Source organism: Eutrigla gurnardus (genome assembly GCF_963514095.1).
Source record: "Eutrigla gurnardus genome assembly, chromosome: 9".
Classification (NCBI taxonomy): Eukaryota; Metazoa; Chordata; class Actinopteri; order Perciformes; family Triglidae; genus Eutrigla; species Eutrigla gurnardus.
In genome coordinates, this window is record NC_139923.1 from 25,363,948 (window position 1) to 25,382,773 (window position 18,826).

The 18,826-nt window shown below is 42.4% G+C and overlaps 2 protein-coding genes across 2 annotated transcripts; one reads left to right on the forward strand and one right to left on the reverse strand.

The window, feature by feature from the left end:
- Positions 1-5,332: 5,332 nt before the first annotated feature.
- Positions 5,333-9,732, forward strand: LOC311018883 (protein FAM180A-like). The gene is made up of 3 exons (XM_084017969.1): positions 5,333-5,549; positions 8,748-8,845; positions 8,932-9,732. Exons 1-3 carry the CDS (start codon positions 5,471-5,473, stop codon positions 9,253-9,255), a joined length of 501 nt encoding a protein of 166 aa, XP_083874095.1. The 5' UTR covers positions 5,333-5,470; the 3' UTR covers positions 9,256-9,732.
- A 13-nt stretch (positions 9,733-9,745) lies between these two features.
- On the reverse strand, positions 9,746-17,414 carry slc23a4 (solute carrier family 23 member 4). Its single transcript, XM_084017990.1, has 12 exons — positions 17,241-17,414; positions 16,050-16,190; positions 15,249-15,406; positions 13,862-14,021; positions 12,020-12,201; positions 11,665-11,785; positions 11,425-11,581; positions 11,058-11,311; positions 10,808-10,972; positions 10,614-10,722; positions 10,349-10,444; positions 9,746-10,128 (listed from the first exon to the last, which is right to left on the reverse strand). The coding sequence occupies exons 1-12, from the start codon at positions 17,286-17,288 to the stop codon at positions 9,866-9,868; spliced, it is 1,854 nt and encodes a 617-aa protein (XP_083874116.1). The 5' UTR covers positions 17,289-17,414; the 3' UTR covers positions 9,746-9,865.
- Positions 17,415-18,826: the final 1,412 nt, after the last annotated feature.

The following is an 18,826-nucleotide window of genomic DNA, read 5'->3' on the forward strand; positions in this document are numbered from 1 at the left end:
AAAGAAGTTAAAGGTGCAGTGTGTGGTGTCTAGCGCCATCTAGCGGCGAGGTTGCAAACTGCAACCAACTGAAACTTCTATGTACAAAGCAGACCTGAACACATGACTGGCCCAATCTGGAGCTAGCGTTTGGTTTGTCCCTTCCGGGCTACTGTAGAAACACGGTATCACTAAACGTTCAGGGGATCAGCTCGTTGCATTGATCCTGTTGGGGCCGTGAATTTCTACGCAAATTAGAATCCATCCAGCACGTTGAGGTATTTCAGTCATGATATGCCTTCGTTACGCCTCCATGTCGGCTCAAGAGGAGGAAAATGGGAAAAGGCAGAAAGAGAGAGATCTCCGATCAAGGGGATTAGAGCGGGGAGACTGAGTGAAGGAGACAATATGCTAGAGGCGGCTAATATGATCCTCATTAGAACGTGAAAGAGCTCATATAGAAAGTCATTAGCCATAATTGCGACTTCAATGACACTTCCATTAAGATATTGATCACTGTGTCAAATAAAGGCAACATAAACATCAGCCTCAGTGAGTTCATATTGACATTTTATAAGGCTTGTTTGTGTGTGTGTGTGTGTGTGTGTGTGTGTGTGTAGCCTACCAGTCTTACAGACCGTAGCTCACCATTTCCTTCTTCTTTTACTTTGTAATATTGGCTTTCATGATTAAATAAAAGACGTCCGTTCTGGCCGGCGAGGGTGAGGAGGCAGACCCACATCTCAGCGGGAGCCGCCGTTAAAGCTGAGGTAATGGCCTTGAACTGCAAGAGTCTTCGCAGCCTGAACGAGAGCCCAGTGGTCACTTGCCCGGATTACCGAGCCATTACTACCGCTTAACTAGGACGGGGAGGCGGAGCCCAGCTCGCTTCAAAGGGATGGAAGTGAGCTCGGCTATAAAGCAGTATTCCCTGTGTAGCACTGAACCAAAGAGATGTTTTTCCATGCGCGGTTCGTGCGTGGTTGCTGGTGCATTCCTACGCTTTTCCCCTCTGATGTCGGAGGGAAGACGGTTGAAGGTAGATGGCAAATGTCAAGGTCGAGGTACTTAAGAGGAGACGGCGAAAAGCACAAAGAGCTTGAGAGGATGTGGAGGAAGAGGGTTAGCGTACGTGTAGAAAGCCGTCAAAGACCTTGGATTTACATAAGTGACTATTGTGGATCTGACTGAGGATTTGCAGACGCATAGTATAGTCCTAATAAAGGTGCACACACACACACGAACACACTCAAAGGAAGACGTTGAAAACTGAATATGAGTGGCCTCGCCGCTGCAGACGGCTCATCTGTCGTCCTCAGGGAGGAGAGGTTGTCTGCAGCCTTGAGCGTTCGGGGTTCAAATCTTTGAATAACTTCTTTGAATTAAATGAAACACAACAATGCAAAAAGTGCATTCAAGGACAGATTTAATGTAAGCGGAGGCTGTATTTAAGCCACATGTGTGCAAAAATAAACTTAAAATGTTTAACTTTTTTATGCTAAATCTCATTTGAAGTTATGATTGTGAACATATTGTCAGTGTGCTTCAAACATTTGAACATTTAAAGGCGCTAAGTGAAGATTCAGGGGTTTGCATTTGGATTTTCACATTTAATATGTTGTTTATTGGAGTAATTCATTGGTTTTAATTTGATTTGTATTCATTATATTTAATAACTGGAGTCATGACTTCAACAAACAACTTCTTGTTTTGAGGGAAGGCAACACTTTATATATAAATACTCTACAGATTCCCACCATCTGTCATTTATTTCCACACAAAGAGCCGTTTAACCTATTTTTTCTTTCTTGTCCAGCCTGCCTTTGTGTCTCCTTAAAGCCCAGGACAGAAAGGAATACCATGAGACCGCTAACATTTATTCTCATCGCTCCGAAACAATGCAGTCGCTGTTTTGATCTCCCGGATTTGTGTTGTAACTTAAACCCTTAAAAAGTGAAAAACGTTGGTCATTTATCAAAGTACCGTAACTGTGTTTGGACCCGAATCCAAAAGTCTATCCCGTTCCCACAATGCTATTTTCATTTTTTGGGTTTTTTTGTGTGTGATTTGGATGCAGACTGTCGCAGAAAGGCACGTTTTTTGACTGCAGTCTGTGGGGATTTGGAACTTCTCCATGCGGCTAATTACAGTCATGGCTACGCTCGCATGCTCTGTGTCTACGAGGAACAGATGGGTTTGACAGTCTGACTCTGTGACACGTTACCGCGCCAGCAAAAAGATTGGGTCGGAGGAAACGTGCACCAGGAGTCAGAAATGACGAGAAGTTAGTATCATCTCAAAAAAGGCAGGCGGGAACGGGTCATAAAGCGGGTTTGGCCTGGAGACAGCTGTTTACAATACAACTGCACAGTGATGACAGACGGGTCCGTGAAGAATGTGGGATCTCTGCAGTACCAGGTTGTTAAGTGGAACCGGGTCTGTGTGGATGCAGAACTCTCCCAACACGCAGGGAAAATGCTGATGTGTTGATATGAAACTTATGCAACAGCTTAAACAAGAGTGTGTGTTTAGAGATCAAACTTCAAATCCTTCCTGAGTTTAATGTTTTTTTTACACCTGAACTCAAATCATGACAAAATAATAATAATAATAATGATCACATCAGTAACCTGTTTCCCATTTAATCCCATTAGTGCTTGTACTAATTTAAAACTTTTATTTGGGATGTCCGTCACTGTGAGGCCACAGTAGATGGAAGTATATGCAGATAGATACTGCCATCTAGTGGTTATGTATCGCTATTACCGATTTGTATTATTATTATTATTGTTATTATTATTATTATTATTATTATTATCCCACACCCCATTATGTTTTCATTAGAATATTGGCAAAACTTTTGTAAATAAATCTGTCATTAATGTTTATTTACATAGTGAAATTAATTAATGCACTGTAGCTTTACAGGGGATTCCAGTGAATTTAGATTTGCACTTTGATTAAGTTTGATCAAATGTAGCCTAAATCCTACATTTCCCATAATGCAAACAAACGGTCACATCATGTAAACTCCATTCACAGTTTGTAGCTTTTGTAATTTTAAAATCTCTAGGTCAAAGGTCAAAGGTCAGGTCAGACACTGTAGGACCCGTCATGAACAGAACTATTTTTTTTGTATTTTTAGTTATAAGAATATACAAACAGTCAAACCATTTGAATAAAGAAAGAAAAATGATCAGAAGGTAATATAAGTAATAATAGTGTGATTTTCTGTGTTTCTCACTTCTCACACTTTCATGTTTGGTATCGCTGGTAACTAGAAATTACAAGCTTTCAAAATCTAAACACTACAAACACCATGAATCGAAAAAAAAATACACAGCATCTGCTATTAACAGGGAAGTCAAACTTCATATTTTCATCTTCATATCACACTGACATAAATCTATGTTTTTGCCAAAATATAACCAAGGCATATGTCAGTTTGCCATCTTGGTCAAGTCAGTTAGTGACTTGTATCACTTGTATTCTCTTTGTTTGCACTGGTGGGAACTCTGGCTGCTTGTGGCCACCTGGTGGCTGCACTGAAGTACTACAGCATGGAGCTCTATTATACTTGATTTATGCGTTCATTACTTTTTCAATGCTTTGGGGAGATTTATGTTATTTGTAACATGTCCACATTTATGTAAACGATGCGTTGAAGTAAAACAAACTGAGTAAATCTATTGTATAAATGTTGTATTTTCATTACATTTACCCTCCTAATTGTGGAGTAAGGAGTAGAAGAATACATTAGGTTGCATCATTATCCATGAGATCTTGGGCCTAATGGTATAACTGCTCTCAGGCCTCAGGCATGTCTTGTTTTCCTGCCTTTAACCTTTTATCCCCTTCAGCGCTGCCAAGTTGCCTTTTGTTAATCATCATCACAATTACCGGCCCATTATCACTGACCAGGAGATCATTCACCGTCCGTCTTACTCAACGGGATCTAAATCACAAACCCGGCCCTCACACGGGACTCCATCCGCCTCTGAGTCACTCCAGTAAGTACACCAATTTGAGAAAGGAAATTATTTGGGGTGCAGCCTAGAATAACATTTTCATTGAATTTGCCCCATTGAAAGAATAATATGTTTGTTCAAGTTTCTTGAGCTGTAATTCTTGGAAGTTTCACAGAGGCCACATGTCTCTTTTGCCAGTTTGAGCAACAGCTTTGTCCGATTCGGACTTCCACGTGACGAGTTCCTGAGGGCCAGATGTGTGGAAATGACCTTCAGGGGGAAAGCTGTGTGCTCACACGCTGGCATCGCCGTATAAATAAATTCATGTTAAAATAGCGTTAAAAAACAAATAAAAAGCTATTTTATACGGTTGCACTCCTGGTAACTTCCTCTTAGGGCTCGTGGAGAAGACGGACGGTGCCAAGCAGTGAACAAAGTCTTTCTTTGTGGGTTTCTTGCGTATGTTTCTGCATCGTGTGATTAGGATTAATCACCTCGGAGTGTAAACTTTCCACATTTGTCCTCCTGAAGAGCACAAAACCGAGCCGGTCATCCTGGCAGCGGAAACACAACCGACTCTGACCTTGTACGTAAGCACGGCACCGAGGGGACAATAAACAGGCTCTCTGGCTGGATCGCTTCTTCATCTCCGCAAACAGAAGCCAAGATAAACCAACCCTTCGGACGACGGACAAAATAAACAAGCCTCTCCCAAAACGACTGCCCGGCCGAGGCGGAGAATAATGAGTACGTACGGGTGGACGTGATTACATGGTTTGCATATCTATGACGGGATGAACAGATGAAAATACAGCAGTGGGTCTTACGTATTGTCTGGAGGATGGGTGGACGTGAAATGAGTCAGAAGATAAAGAGGAAAACGTTTCAGAGACCGCAGATAAAAGGAAATATCAATCAATCAATCAACAGTTAAAAACAACAACAGTTGACCAAAGTGCTGTACAATAAAACTGACATGGCTAACATAGTAATAAACGGAGCAAAAGAAAACACAAAGACCAATAAAGACAGACAGGGGCCACTCTCATACTGCATTAAATGCCAAAGAATAAAAATGAGGATCCAGAGTTTTGGGGCCACAGATGCCAAAGCACGATCACCCCTGTGCTTTAGCTCCGAAGGTCAGCTGGTCAATAGAAGAAGACATAGAAGAAATGTAAACCACAAAAGGGAAATGCTGCTACTAGAGATGAAAATGCTGATGATGAGACAAGGAGTTTGCCCTTAGACCTGATAAAAACCAGCTGAAAGGGAGTCGGCTGGGAGAGAGAGAGAGAGAGAGAGGGAGAGGGATGATGGGAGGGGGAGAGGAAACAAAGCCCTGAGGACAAACGGAGTGAGAGAACCAGCAGGGATGAAGAAGGTGTGCAGTGAGGGAGCGGAGGAAATGCAACGGGAGCGGGTGCTAATCAGCAGCGAGGCAGCAGCCGGAGAGGTCGACAGCTCGGTTTTCGGTTCCCAGTTTCATGCAAGTGACGGCGTGAGAGAGTGATCGAGCCACCATGCTGCCCCGGAGGATGGCCCTCCTTTTGCTTTTCTACTGCTGCGTCGGGACAGGTGTCACGCAACATCAGAATAAAGGTGAGCGTGAAACCGGAGCGGAGGACGGGAAAGGGCTTCGGTTTAGTGTGTGAACTGAGTTTGATTGTGTTTCTTCACGGAGAAAAAACAGAATATTTAGCAGCAATGTTTTTTTATTATTATAAGAATTTGATGAGGAGGGGATTTTTCCAATGAATTTACATTTCTAAAACTATGACTGAATTCCTTGTTTTAGCTGAAAACGGAAAAAGATCATTTTTCTTTCTAACTTAAAGTTCCAACTCTGATGTTTCTACTGAAATCAAGTTGATATAATATTGTATGGCATAGTTTTTTCAACAGGAATGACCTCATATTGCGCATAAGAAGCGATTTATCATTTCAGTGTTCACTCTGCAGAGTTAAAGCAACCCTCTTCCACGCACGAGAAAAATGAAATGCCATCTCATAAACACAAGTTTAATCCTGCGTCTTTCAACTTGGGGCACATTTCACTTTTACTGACGTCCAGCTGCTACAGCTCAGGAACCATCCCCACCTGTTTGCAATAGAAAAACAATGGGAGGGACCTGAGAGAGGAAACTCATATCCTCCAGTGAATGAAAAGCACACTGCGGACAAATGGAGACCAGCTCTGGTTCAGGGGAATTCTTTTCATCTGGACCTTAAGTGATTTGATAAGTGCACTCGGTTCCATCTCGACTGAAAGAAGAAGGAAAAAAAATAAATAAAAGATTACAGAGATGGACAGAAATGATGATGCACTGATGACCGCGGAGCAATAATTCTGGAGGATGAAATACAAGCAGCAGTAAGAAGGACTTCAAAAGCAGGAGTCCCCAGTAGTGCAGATCTGGGTTCAGCTGGTAGACATAAGACTCGAGCGTGCAGTTTTGATTTTTCAGGTACATCTTATGTACCAACGTTGCTCAAGAACATATTTTTGGGGAAATATAGATTTATATAAGCGTCATTTAGCGGAATCACCAACAACAAAAGGCCATCCTGACAAGCAGCGGATGCCCGGTTATCCTTTTATTGAATTTAGATTAATGGAGCTCATTATGGAAACATTAGGACCGACTTGTGTGGATAATTTCATCCTGCAGAAGTCGATTAAAATGTCATCTTCTCGTCGCACTTGTTGAGTCCCGACACAAACTATACATTAAATGGATTTCTTAAGCGTAACCTTCTCTTCTTTATCTCACATCACATCTTTACACCAGACTTCTGCAGACAAAGCTGGTCAGGTTTAGAGGGTTTTGATTGCACCGCTGCAGGTTACATCGATGGCAGGAAACAACACGGTCAGCCGGTCCATCCATCACTGGTCCGACCGAATGCATGAGTGACAACGTAGCATCCTGACCGTTTGCATTTATGTATGAGTGCTTCCTTTCTCCATCTGTTTTCCTTTGGGAGTGCCCAACGTAGTAGCCTGAGGCCGTTTTCACGAAGCTTCCAAGGACAGAGTGGCTCCAAGTGACGCAAATGACTTCGGGGTTATGACATCTTCTCAGAATTTTATTTTCAGGTCAGATAATATCCTGATAAAGTGATTCACAAAGCCCTGAAGCTCCTAAGATGGAAAACTGTAGAAGATGGTGTGAAGACAAAGAGGTTGGAGATTAGTTCGTACAATGATAATCACGTCTTCCACCCGACACAATAATAAAAAACACCAGCAATGAACATGATGGCAACGCTAAGGCAACTGGAAAAATGCGAATGTTGGCTGGTTTATAGATTTACATGCTGACCAACGACTGGCCAGCAATCGGATAAACTGATGAAAGCTGAACTATTTCCCATTAAATGATATGAAATGGATTAAAATACTAAAATGACCAGCATGAATAGAGACTAAATGATGTAAACCCAGGTAGCACCTGTAAAGTATTGATAACAACACTATTATGAGGCCCATTCAAACTGAATCCCTTTACTTTTATATCTTTTCAAATATATAACATTATTTATGGCTTGGCTGGATTATTATTTACTGGAAATGCGCGCGCACAGAGAAAAGCGCGAGTTTATTTTCGTGCATGCGCAGCCTTATACGCGTTCACGCGCGACGCAGTCATCGTTTCCCAGCTGCAGTTTATAAACACCGATACTTACGCAAACGTAATAAATAAGTTGTGATTTTAGTCTTGTTTGTGTCTCATTTAAGTTACCGGAGAACGAGCAACACACAGACCGACCAAGGGACGCTCTGCCCGGCTAACGTTAGGTTAGCAACACCGGCAGACTAGAGAGAAGAACCGGAAGCTAGCTAGCACGTCAATTTAACGTTACTGTTACCTGCTGACGTCACTGGGAGACGAGAAAACACAAGTTTACCTGGTTGTTGTTTTCTCTCCTTGTCGTGTCCCAGAAGGAAAGTTCCACTTCATCTTCTCACCGAAGTTGTAAACATTGGTACTTGCGTCGTTTACGTAGTCCTACGTAACTTCCGTAATGAGCGTGTAAAAAAATGACTAGCATTTTCTGGAGAGGGTTTTTTTTTTAATTGCGAAAAAGCTACAATTTAGGAAGGAACAATAAATAACATTGTCATTTTTATTGTTTAAATAAGTAATGGTGAATATTGCAAAAGCAAAGCTGGAGGAAATGTTTCTGCAGAATTATTAGCATGTCAAGTAATGTGACTGCATGGTATTTGAGGAATGTCTGTGCAAATGCATAATGGTTTTACTTACTCATGCTCCAACACATAAACAAGGGCCAAGGTTTTCCCGCCTGTGAGCTTTTATTTACCTGCACAGGACGTGTTGTGGTTGAACCCCTGCTCCCCCCCATCGCTGTGAAAATGAAATGCCCCTCAAACTGCGTGCTGAAAGCCATCTGGATGTGTTGTACGATCCGTGTGCTATACCCTCTTTTATACCGCTGCTGCCTTTGAAGCCTGAGGTCACGTCTCATCGCCTGCAGATAGAAGTCATCTGTAAAGTCAGAGATTCGCAGAGTTTGCCACGCATGTCGTGGATTAACGGCAGTGTGTCCGGGTGGGAGACCGATGAACCCGGGTCTCACATCAGAGTGTGTTTAAACTGCTCGTCACAGGGATTTCCAATTTAACAGGTTCAAGAAGGCCTTTTGTGGGGCCAGAGCAGTAAATCACAAGACATAAAAAACGTGATGAAGTCTGATGGGAAAGGTTTGCCGAGGAAAGTGTCTTTGCTTTCTACCAGCCCTCATTCTCACTGTCTGTGTCCTTTGACCCATCAGCCCTCTTCCCAGCTGTAAGCAAAATAAAAAGAGGCGTGGCAAGTGTGGTGAACCCCACCTTCCATGATTCCTTTGATGACGTTCATCTATTATTTGAGGTGAGACACAAATATACATAAAGGAGAGTCTGACATGTAATAAATATCGATAATGAACACTGATCAACTGTTTTTTCATCTAATAGATCCTGCTGGCGGGCATTCACTTTGACGGCAACGGAGAGGTTTCCGTGCAAGACGCCGAGCTGGCTTCCCTCCGCAAGACGAGAAGCCTGGAAGTCATCTGCGAGGAGATCATTCCCAGGAAGCTAATAGACGTATTCATGCTCATCACCGGCCTTTCAAATCACATGGGCCACCTGCATCAGGAGGATTTCGAGCGCACCCTGCTGACCCTGGTGTACACCACCCACGGGATGATCGCGTCCTCGAGCGAGCGAGACATCTGGGCCGAGTCTTTTGTTAGTTTGTACAAATTCATCAAGCAGGATCTGACGGCGACAGACTGAACGGGATGCTGGGGTTTGCTGCACGATGGACCCACGTCGGAGTTTAATATGCACATGGGAAAAGATATCCATTGATATTGGTCGGCCGTGTGGAGCCTGGGAGAGGAAACCTGTCAGAAACTGCTGCCACAAATAAGTGAAGTGCATGGACTGTGAATCACGCAACAGAGTTAATTCCAAAAATGAACATGAAAGTATACATTAGATTTATATGCTGAATGCGGCAAAAAAAAACACAAAAAACACAAAAAAAAACATTTTGAATCTACTTAGATGTCTTTTCAGTCTTTGTTTACTAGCACTTGATTGTGATCACATACAACTGATCAGACCAAAGAAATCTAATAAAGCATCAAGCAAACTAAAGGAATCCTTGTTTATACTAAAGTGGAATGCTCTGTGAATAAAAATTACTGTACAAATCCATATATATGTATATACATATATGTGTGTTTTACATTCATGATAGTTAATAATAATATACTACTTGCACCATGTTGTTACAGTACAATCAGTGTTTTATAACAAAGGTCCAAACTGAGCTGCCTCTATTGTTTTTGTTTTGTTGGTAAATCCCCCCAAAAAGGGCACGCCGAGGTGAGTACACGGCTCACAGAGCAACTCCAATAACGATCTGCGAAGGCTCTGCATGTCCGAGCTGCTGCTTGGGCTCCAGGGCGTCAGAGTCCGCTCTGCCTCCATGTCCGTCCACGGCGGGGGGGCAGAACGGTACGTACCGGAGCCAGGGGTACGAAGACAAGGAAGAGCTGATGCCGAAGGGAAGGTTGTAGACTTCGCCGCTCTCCAGCGTGTTGCTGGAGTCGTCCTCGTGAGCCTTGTTCCACGCCAGGATACCTCGTTCATGCTTTGATCCTGTTGGACACGTGTTAAATGTGTTAAACCGTATTAATGCGGTCTACCGGAGACTACACGGACTCTCCATCTCTGGTCATATAGCCAGGATGACATCGCATATTACAATTTTATTTAGCTATTAATATGATGATAATATGAATTAATAAAGATGAGGGTTTAGATAACATTAACTATTTAAAAATAACACACTTATAATATAAATAAATGGAGAAATTACCTGGTATTGTGTTGTCCAGTACGAAGCCAAAGAAACCGCCTACGAACATACTGGTTGTCAGAAGAACCTGCAACACCTGGTCCAGTTCAACGACACCTGAACACAAACACATCAAATGATAAATAACTGCCTATAATTAGGCTGCTTTTTATGAAAATATATATATTCCCCTGAATATTTATACCTCAAATAATCAACTAAAATTAGCTTCTTCTTCTTTTTTTTTAAGAAAACACCATCATATCGTGACATTTTATTCATGTACCTGTAGCAATAGCATTGGGGTTCTTAAATATCCAGTTAGGAATGACCAGACCAGAGAACATGGAGAAGCCAAAAATGAAGATGTTTCGAGAGGAATTCATATCTGCATACTGAAAATGTGAGGTGGGAAAAAAAACACATTATTGTCATACCATATTTTTGTTAGAAAAAAAAGAAATTGCGAAGAGAATGTACCTGCAGATTAGAAACTCCTGCTGCAGAGATGACTCCAAACATAACCAAGAACATCCCTCCGACCACGGGCGACGGGATCGTGGTGAATATGGCGCCCACTTTCCCAAAAACAGCCATGGTAACCATCAAGACGCCGCTGGCGACGATCACCATGCGACTGCCAACCTGCAAAAAAGTAAAAGGATTCTCTTGAAACTGTATTTGTACACCAATTTACCTAGAGAGGTTATGCTTACATTTGTAGACTTACCTTCGTAATACCAAGGGCTCCGACATTCTCGCTGTATGAAGTGGTGCCGTTTCCTGTCCCCCAGGCTCCAGCCAGCAGACAGCCCAGTCCTTCAATGCCGATCCCCCTGTTGATGGCGTGTTTAGGGGGAGGTGGAGCCCCAGACAGCCTGGCACAAGCGTGGTAGTCCCCTACAGACTCTATCATGGAGGAAATCACACCAGCCAAGATGCCGACTACCCCTGCCAGGCTCACAGTCGGCATCCCCCACTGACCTTCAAACACAAGCAAACAGGGAACGACATAGTGTGTACACTCTTATTTTCCATCATTTCTTTTTATTACTAACAAAGTAAGTTCAGTTGGTAGTTTGGCAGTCTGCTGTTACCTGGGTAGGGCAAACTGAACCAGGGAGCCTGGCTCATAACGTCTCCCTTTAGGTCGGTGCGGGCCAAGTAGCCGTACTGGTCCGGATCAGAAGGAAGGACGTTGAAGGTTGTTAAAATGTAGCATATGAGCCAAGACAACGTGATTCCAAGCAGAACCTGAGGACACGAAGAAAACAAAGTTCTACAGAAGAACTGCATGATCTACGCCGTATATCTCACTTGACTTGTTTGATACGTACGGGGAGGATCTGAAAGACGTAGACGCGGGAGGTGTGCAGCTTCTTCTCTTTGCTGAAGGTAGGAAAGGGCACGGATATGTGACGGAGGTACTGCGAGAACAGGATGATCAGTCCTGTGGTCCTATGTGAGACGGGGACAAAAACACTCATTCACCATACAAAAGTCGGATTGTAGTAGGGTTGCACTACCTTGTAGCTAAATGTAGTCTGAACCAACATAAATCTTAAAGTATAACAAGCTGTGCTCAAACTTGGCTGTGCTCTTTAACAAAACCTATGTTTGACAGAAATGAATTAAACTGACAAATGATAGAAATAGGCTCTTTGTCTGTTTACTTTTGGGGATTTTACCCACATGCTAGAGATGCCCCAGTGGTTGCCAGCACTGGTACCAGCCGAGTCAAACAGGGACAGGCCGATCAGTGAGATGGTGGGAGCGATGGTGAGAGGTCCAATGAAGCGCATGAAGAGGCCGATGAGGCCGGAGAAACCCACCAGCACCTGGAAGAGCGAGCCCACCATGATGGAGCCCTGCAGCTGAAAACAGACGAGTCAGAGGGCATTAAAATGTGGCAACACTCATATTACAAAGGTATTAAAGCTAAGGTCTACATTCTGAAAATCAGTTCAGCCTCTGAGACAGATTTGAAAAAAGCACCCCCCCCCCCCTCCAACCAAACAAAGGGTACGAGCCAATGGGAGCCTTCTGGAGCAATGGCTCCCATTGGTCAATTTCTATGCAGGCCTACGGCTGATAGACTGAATGGGTTTTCTTTTATTCCAAATCGTAGACCATAGCTTTAACCAGAGATTTGCATAATATTTATCATCATTGTCACATTTTCTCAAAATGAGACCACATTTCCTATAAATCAGTGTTTTGATTGGTGATTGGTGGAGAAGATAAATCCATTTTCCCGATTATCACACTGGAGGATAAATTAACATCTTATATTAAATTAATGAGATATGTCACTTTTTGGTGGATGCTAAGCCCACTTCCATAATGCTGTATTTTAAGACAACTGCAACAATCACAGTTCTGCACGGCTAATGTCTTAACAATCGGAAGTGAACGGGTGAAGCTATCATGAAACGTGCACACATAATATTACCATTACATGGAAATGACACAACGGCTACTTCTGTGTCTCTGAGGAGTCTGTTGAGACAGTGATCTTTTGTCCCGGCCAGAACGGATACAAATGCCAATTTGTTACAGTCATCATTTGATTTCCATGGGACGAAGTATTTTCATAACAAATAACACACACACACACTGGGTAAATCTAGCGTAGCCTTTAGCACCTCTCCTTGATGAAAGGTCAACAAGGACACAATCTCAGAAATACATCACCACCATGTCTGAGATATGAGCCCACATCACTAGCTGAGTTCTTATCAGTCAGTTTTTAAAGGAGCAATATATGACGTTCAACTATTTGCTTTGTAAGCAGATCAGGCAGCAACTTTTGGTTCTGAAAAGTGAAGCCAATTCAAAGTGCCTTAAACTTGCATTCTCTCCACCGGCCATCAGGGGGCGACTCCTCTGGTTGGTAAAAGGAAGTCTATGAGAGTGTGTGAGTTGAGAGATGCAATTAAAGCAACATCTGACGAAGTTCTCAAATCTAATAATACAAACATTTTAAATTACATAAATGTATGTTTCCATGTTTATACTGACGCGTGTAACATTAGTGTGTGTTATATGGACTTGTGTCTGCAATAAAGCTTATTATGAGCTTCCAGCCAATTAGTGAGGCTTATGTGTTTTTATTGTGATTTTCTAACAGATCCATCCAATCACACGGAGCAGCTGTTGTCGGGTAGAACTCAACAACAATCTTATAATCGTACATTTGACCTGTTATGGTTTTAGACATTTAGATGGTTGATATATCAACAGCAACAGAGAGCAATATTAACATTCAACATCTCACATATTACTGTCAGTTTCGCTCTGTTTACCAATGAAGCTCTAAGGCTCTATGCTGCACATTGTTCACCAGCTATATTGTGGGACATAAAAACCAAAACAATGAACTGAAAGGTATTAAAATTCTGCAGAGATGAGGGGAACTCCAGATTCACATATTAATTCCTTCAGGGTCAAACTGGCCAAATGTTAAGAAAATGATTCACAGAAAATGTTCAGTGAGCTGTGACTTGTGGTTAGAAAGCTCAGATGTTAACTTACTGCCCTCATGCGACTCTGCCACACCTCCACGTATTCTGTGGAGGAGGTGTTGACCAGGCTGGCGTTTTGGGTCCAAGCAGGACACGTCCACTCCGGCATGGACAGCATGGCCATGGAAGGGGCCAGTAATGTGAATGTACCACCTTGGAGAATGGGAAGTCTGGAAATATCAAGGACAGAGAGCAATTCAGAGAAAGGTTCGATATGTCAGATGTCTTAATTCTTAATGGTAAAAAGGTCAATTAAAAGGTTTCATTTGCTTGAGGAAAGTGCAGCTCATCTCAGGTCACCCTCCAGAGTATCTGTCTGTATCTAAACTCCCTGTTTCTTTTGCTCATATGATAAAATGGTTGATTTAAATCATGTGCGCTGTTAATTGGGCTGACTGTTGTACCAGAGTTTAACTGAGTTAAAGTCATCTGCTTCATTAAACCGCTCGCTTCACTGTCAACAATTGAAAGTATGTTTGTGCAGAACATGAACTCAAGGGGATATTTACGACACACAGCGAGCAAATATCTTTTGACAGGAGTTTTTATAAGGTTTTTTTCTTATCCTAAGGGACAAATAATTAATTTGTTTTCCTTCAACATTAAAGCTACCGACTGTTTTTCTTACAGCCGACCTCCAGGTATTTGGAGAGACAAGAAAGCATCAGTGGTGCTAAGCCGGGGGAATGTGGATTTAGTGAGAGAGCTACTCCCAGCATAATAAGATGGAAATTCCTCCCCTAATCCTACTGTGACACCAATATTCAACCAGTCTGCACAAACACATTGCAAGTTTAGAGCAACAAAACATGGTTGAAGTCTCTCAAACAAACAAACCGTTGCATCACCGTGTGTGTCTCTGCACACCAGGGATGCTGCACGGTGATTAGCTTTAATACGACAGCTTAGAGGAGCTTTACACTATTTTCAAGTTGTTCTCTACTCATCAAGTTGTATCATTGTCTCAGATTATATTGTATTGCATTGCCAGATATCAGAATGCATCACTTTATATTAAAATAGGCTACATAGAAATGCATGGAAATTCATAGAAAAGACAAGAAGGTTTCCATTACACATTTTCTCCCTCCGTCACATTCTAAAGCATCTTAGGTAAAAGCTCTAATTTCACTCCAGTAATCCCTTAAATAGAATATTCCATTGTTCGTGGTCCAGGTTGGCAGGCCTCACAGTACCAGAGAGGTTAAGAAGGAAACCTGTTCTCCTTGTTTTGTCAGAAGGGCCACGGGCTAATTCCACTTTAATGCACCCAGCATTCACTGCAGGATTTCCAAGCACGAACCAGCGCAGCGTGAAGAAAGCAGTGGACAGATCTCCCTCCTCCAGCGAGTGAACGTAGAAACCACCTCAACATGTACTGCTCTCACGTCCCTCACCTAATGCCGAAGGTAACCTGCAGCAGAGTGCAAATGCCGGAGACGAAGAAGATGGTGCTGATGAGGTGGCTCTGCGTGAGGCCGTCATGCTGCAGACACAAGCCCTGAGACAAGATCAACGGGATGGCGATGATTCCTCCGAAGGCTGTCAGACAGTGCTGAGGGAGCGGAGAAGGAAAGATTTCATCATGTTTGATGTACATGGTCGCCCATGAAGTTGGACTTATTTGCAAATGCCTTGTCTTTAATAGCACCAAACAAATGTTATGCATGAATTAAAATCACCTGGATAATTGGGACACATAATGTAATCATTGTACCTGGTTAAAAGTGATTACTGATGCATTTAAATAGGAATAAACAGTCTGAAAACAAAATATTCCAACTTTATGGGCAACAGTGTATGTAAAGAGGGATTAACAAGTTATTATTTGTGCTTTAGGGGAATAATAATCCCAACTTTACACGTTTGTAGCAAGTATTTGTGAATACTTTGAATGATGTAAACATCTTGATGATACATAGGAAAAACTTCAGAATAAAGTCTGACTGATCACATCTCTTAAATCCATAAAACAAACTCTCACTGACTCGAGCATCTCGACTGAATCCGAAGCAAATTTCCCAATCCAAGCGTACGTAAATAAAAGCCAAGTCAACCCAGCGTGAAGGGAAACACCAAACGGAAGCTCTCATGTGACACTGTGGCCGCCGCTTGTATTGACGAATGACAAACAGAAAGTACACGACACGGAGCTCTTGGTCAGGAAATGACTTTTAAAAAGCACTCTGCTGACGTACCTGGATGCCGAGGATGATGCACAGGTACCAGGGAGGCACATCCGTCACGCAGTAGGCCAGCTTGTTGTTGTCCCCCTCCATGGATGAGTCCATTTCACCTCCATCTTTTGTGTCTGGCAAATCACAGCAGCGGCCCTCGATCTTCAATTAGCCAGACAGACAGAGCTCCGTTATATGATATGAAACGATGGCATGCTGGAGATTATTATTAACCCCCAGTTCTTTGGTTGGAGATAAACCTGAGAACTCTTTACTCTATATTTATTCAGGTGACAGGTAAAGTATGGCAGTATCTTCTTGGGCTGAGACTGCCCCGTACAGAGGTTGAACTTTCACACAACCGAGTCTCACTGGTCAGTAATCTCTGACGTGAACTTACAGAAATATAATATGAAATGTATGTATGAGTGTTGTCCTTGAGGCGTGTATCTATTCTAGCAAACCTTACTAACAGGTCAAAGAGGGCCTTGAAGATCCAACGGGTTCCTGCTTATCAGGTTAAATGTCACACTGTTCTAATGAGCACAACCAGTGATTTATATGAGTTCAGTGAACAAAGTACAAGTCTAAAGTGAACAAAGCAAAAGCCAATTCAAACAACATGGTTGTACATTTTTGCACTATATCCTTTTTTTATTTATATCCATATCTTCTCAGAGCCTATACAAAAACTGTGAATACTTTTTGTTCTTTACGTTATGGAGTTGGATGACAACAAATAGTCACAGTCTCTTGTTACTCACAGGATGAGCAGCATGTTTTCAATCTTAAAACAAAGGTTACACTGTGGATTAAAAAACACTGGTATCCAAAAAAAAAAACACATATCTCTTAACCGATGTGTTTTTAAACTTGGAGGAGCAAGAATGTAAACAAGTACTGGACATTCGTCTGTTTCCATGGCGCTGCTTTGCCAGGTATTCTATCTGGCGTCAATTATTAACCGACACAAACCAACTGTGATACTAAAATTAATAAAGGTAGTTAGAGGAGAAATAAATCACCAAGTAATACTTCCTCATGCAATCCCAATGCGTTCGCATTCAAACTATTTAAAAAGGTAATCTCTGCATTTTCATTTGATTATCTACTTTAAGATTTACAGTGGTTGTAAGTAGCTTTACAGGAACATTTCAAGGCTTTTAAGGTCATTTTTAGAACATAAATAAATGAAGTAAAAGTTATACTTACTGCAAACGCGTAGTTGTCGAGACCATTACTGTCCTTTTCTGGAGCCATGTCAGCTTCAGCCTGAAGGCTCAGTTGGTGGTCTTCTGAACCCGAAAACAAAACAAAAAAAGTGATAAAACCATTCGAGAGAGGGGAGGGAACACATCAAGGAGAGACGGGGAGGGAGCAGAGTCTGATGGAGAAGGCAGGAGAGCCGGGGGAGGTTTAGACAGGAAAGGGCAGAGACTGCATGAGACCGCATGAGACTGCTGCGCCTGTTGACTGAAATGAGTCCCACCAGTAGCTCATGTGAGCCCAATTACAACAGCAACAGCTGACCAACCAGCGTCTGCTGGGTCGCAGACGACACGTTTTCTCGTGAGCCTGAGAGAGCATAAAAGGATATCAGGGATTTAGGCTGCAGGTCTTTTTTTCTGTTGTTTAAGACTAATTACATTTCTTTTCCAGCCTGTTTTACCTTTAATTCAATGTTGATTTTGGCCTAACGATCACATGTCGCGGAACTGTCACATGGTGCAGATCTGTTATTGATGACGGGTAAACGTTCAGTCAACGTTAACCTCATTTACTAATTTACCATATAGTATTCCCCCCCTAACGTGATATTAGATTCAATTAAATGATTTGTCTGAATGAAGTCTTTGCAGCCCACATCTGCTCAATTACGGAGGTCGTGCTACGGCAGCGGAGGAATCTCGGATTCTCACACTGTTGGCATCCGTACACGGATGTGTTTCCTCGCATTCTCCGTCGATGCTTTCTGGTTCGGAAGTGAAGATCCGGGTCGCAGACAGGCCGCTGTCATCTCGGCTTAATCCAAGACAGTCACATCCTTCTCACACATAACGTCTGGCCACAGTGGTAATTAATATTATCTCTACAATTCTGTCAGTTGTCAGGACACAGAATACTCCTGAAGGCTCCTGGGTAAAATGTATGCTGCCTAGAGAAATACAGGATCGCTGCTGTATGATTTTGTGTTTTTACAGCATTTACTTTGCATAATAATGGATTTTGTATTCAAAATAGTAGAAAATTAAAATCACGCCTTGACTTTAAGGTCTGTGAGGGCTTAGCTAAATGCTAACATCAGCATGCTAATATCCTCATAATGTCAGCAGGTCAAATGTTTACCACATTCACCATCTTAGCTTAGCGTATTAGCATGCTAACATTTGCTAATTAGCACAAAGTGCATCTGAGGCTGATGGACAAATACTTTAGATAGATGGAAATGATGTTAATCTGGTTAAATTGTTGTGACATTTAATTAAAAACCACAAATGTCAACCTCACGGTGGCACAGTCGGGGTCAGGGGATCGGCAGGCGTCCTCATATCGTCCATACGGGATTCAAAAAGCAGTTCAAAGTCACAGAAGAGAAACTACAAGGAGGGAATTAACCAAATCAACCACAATGGAATAGTCGAAGGAAATTGAGCTCACATGCAACTTGCAAAGCGGAGAGAGAAGCAGCGCCAAGACATCATCAGGTCATCTGCTCCGTGTGCATGTGACTGCATGCAGCTTACTGTATAAGGATCCATCACATGACTCGTAGTGAAGGCCTGGGATTGGTGCTGATA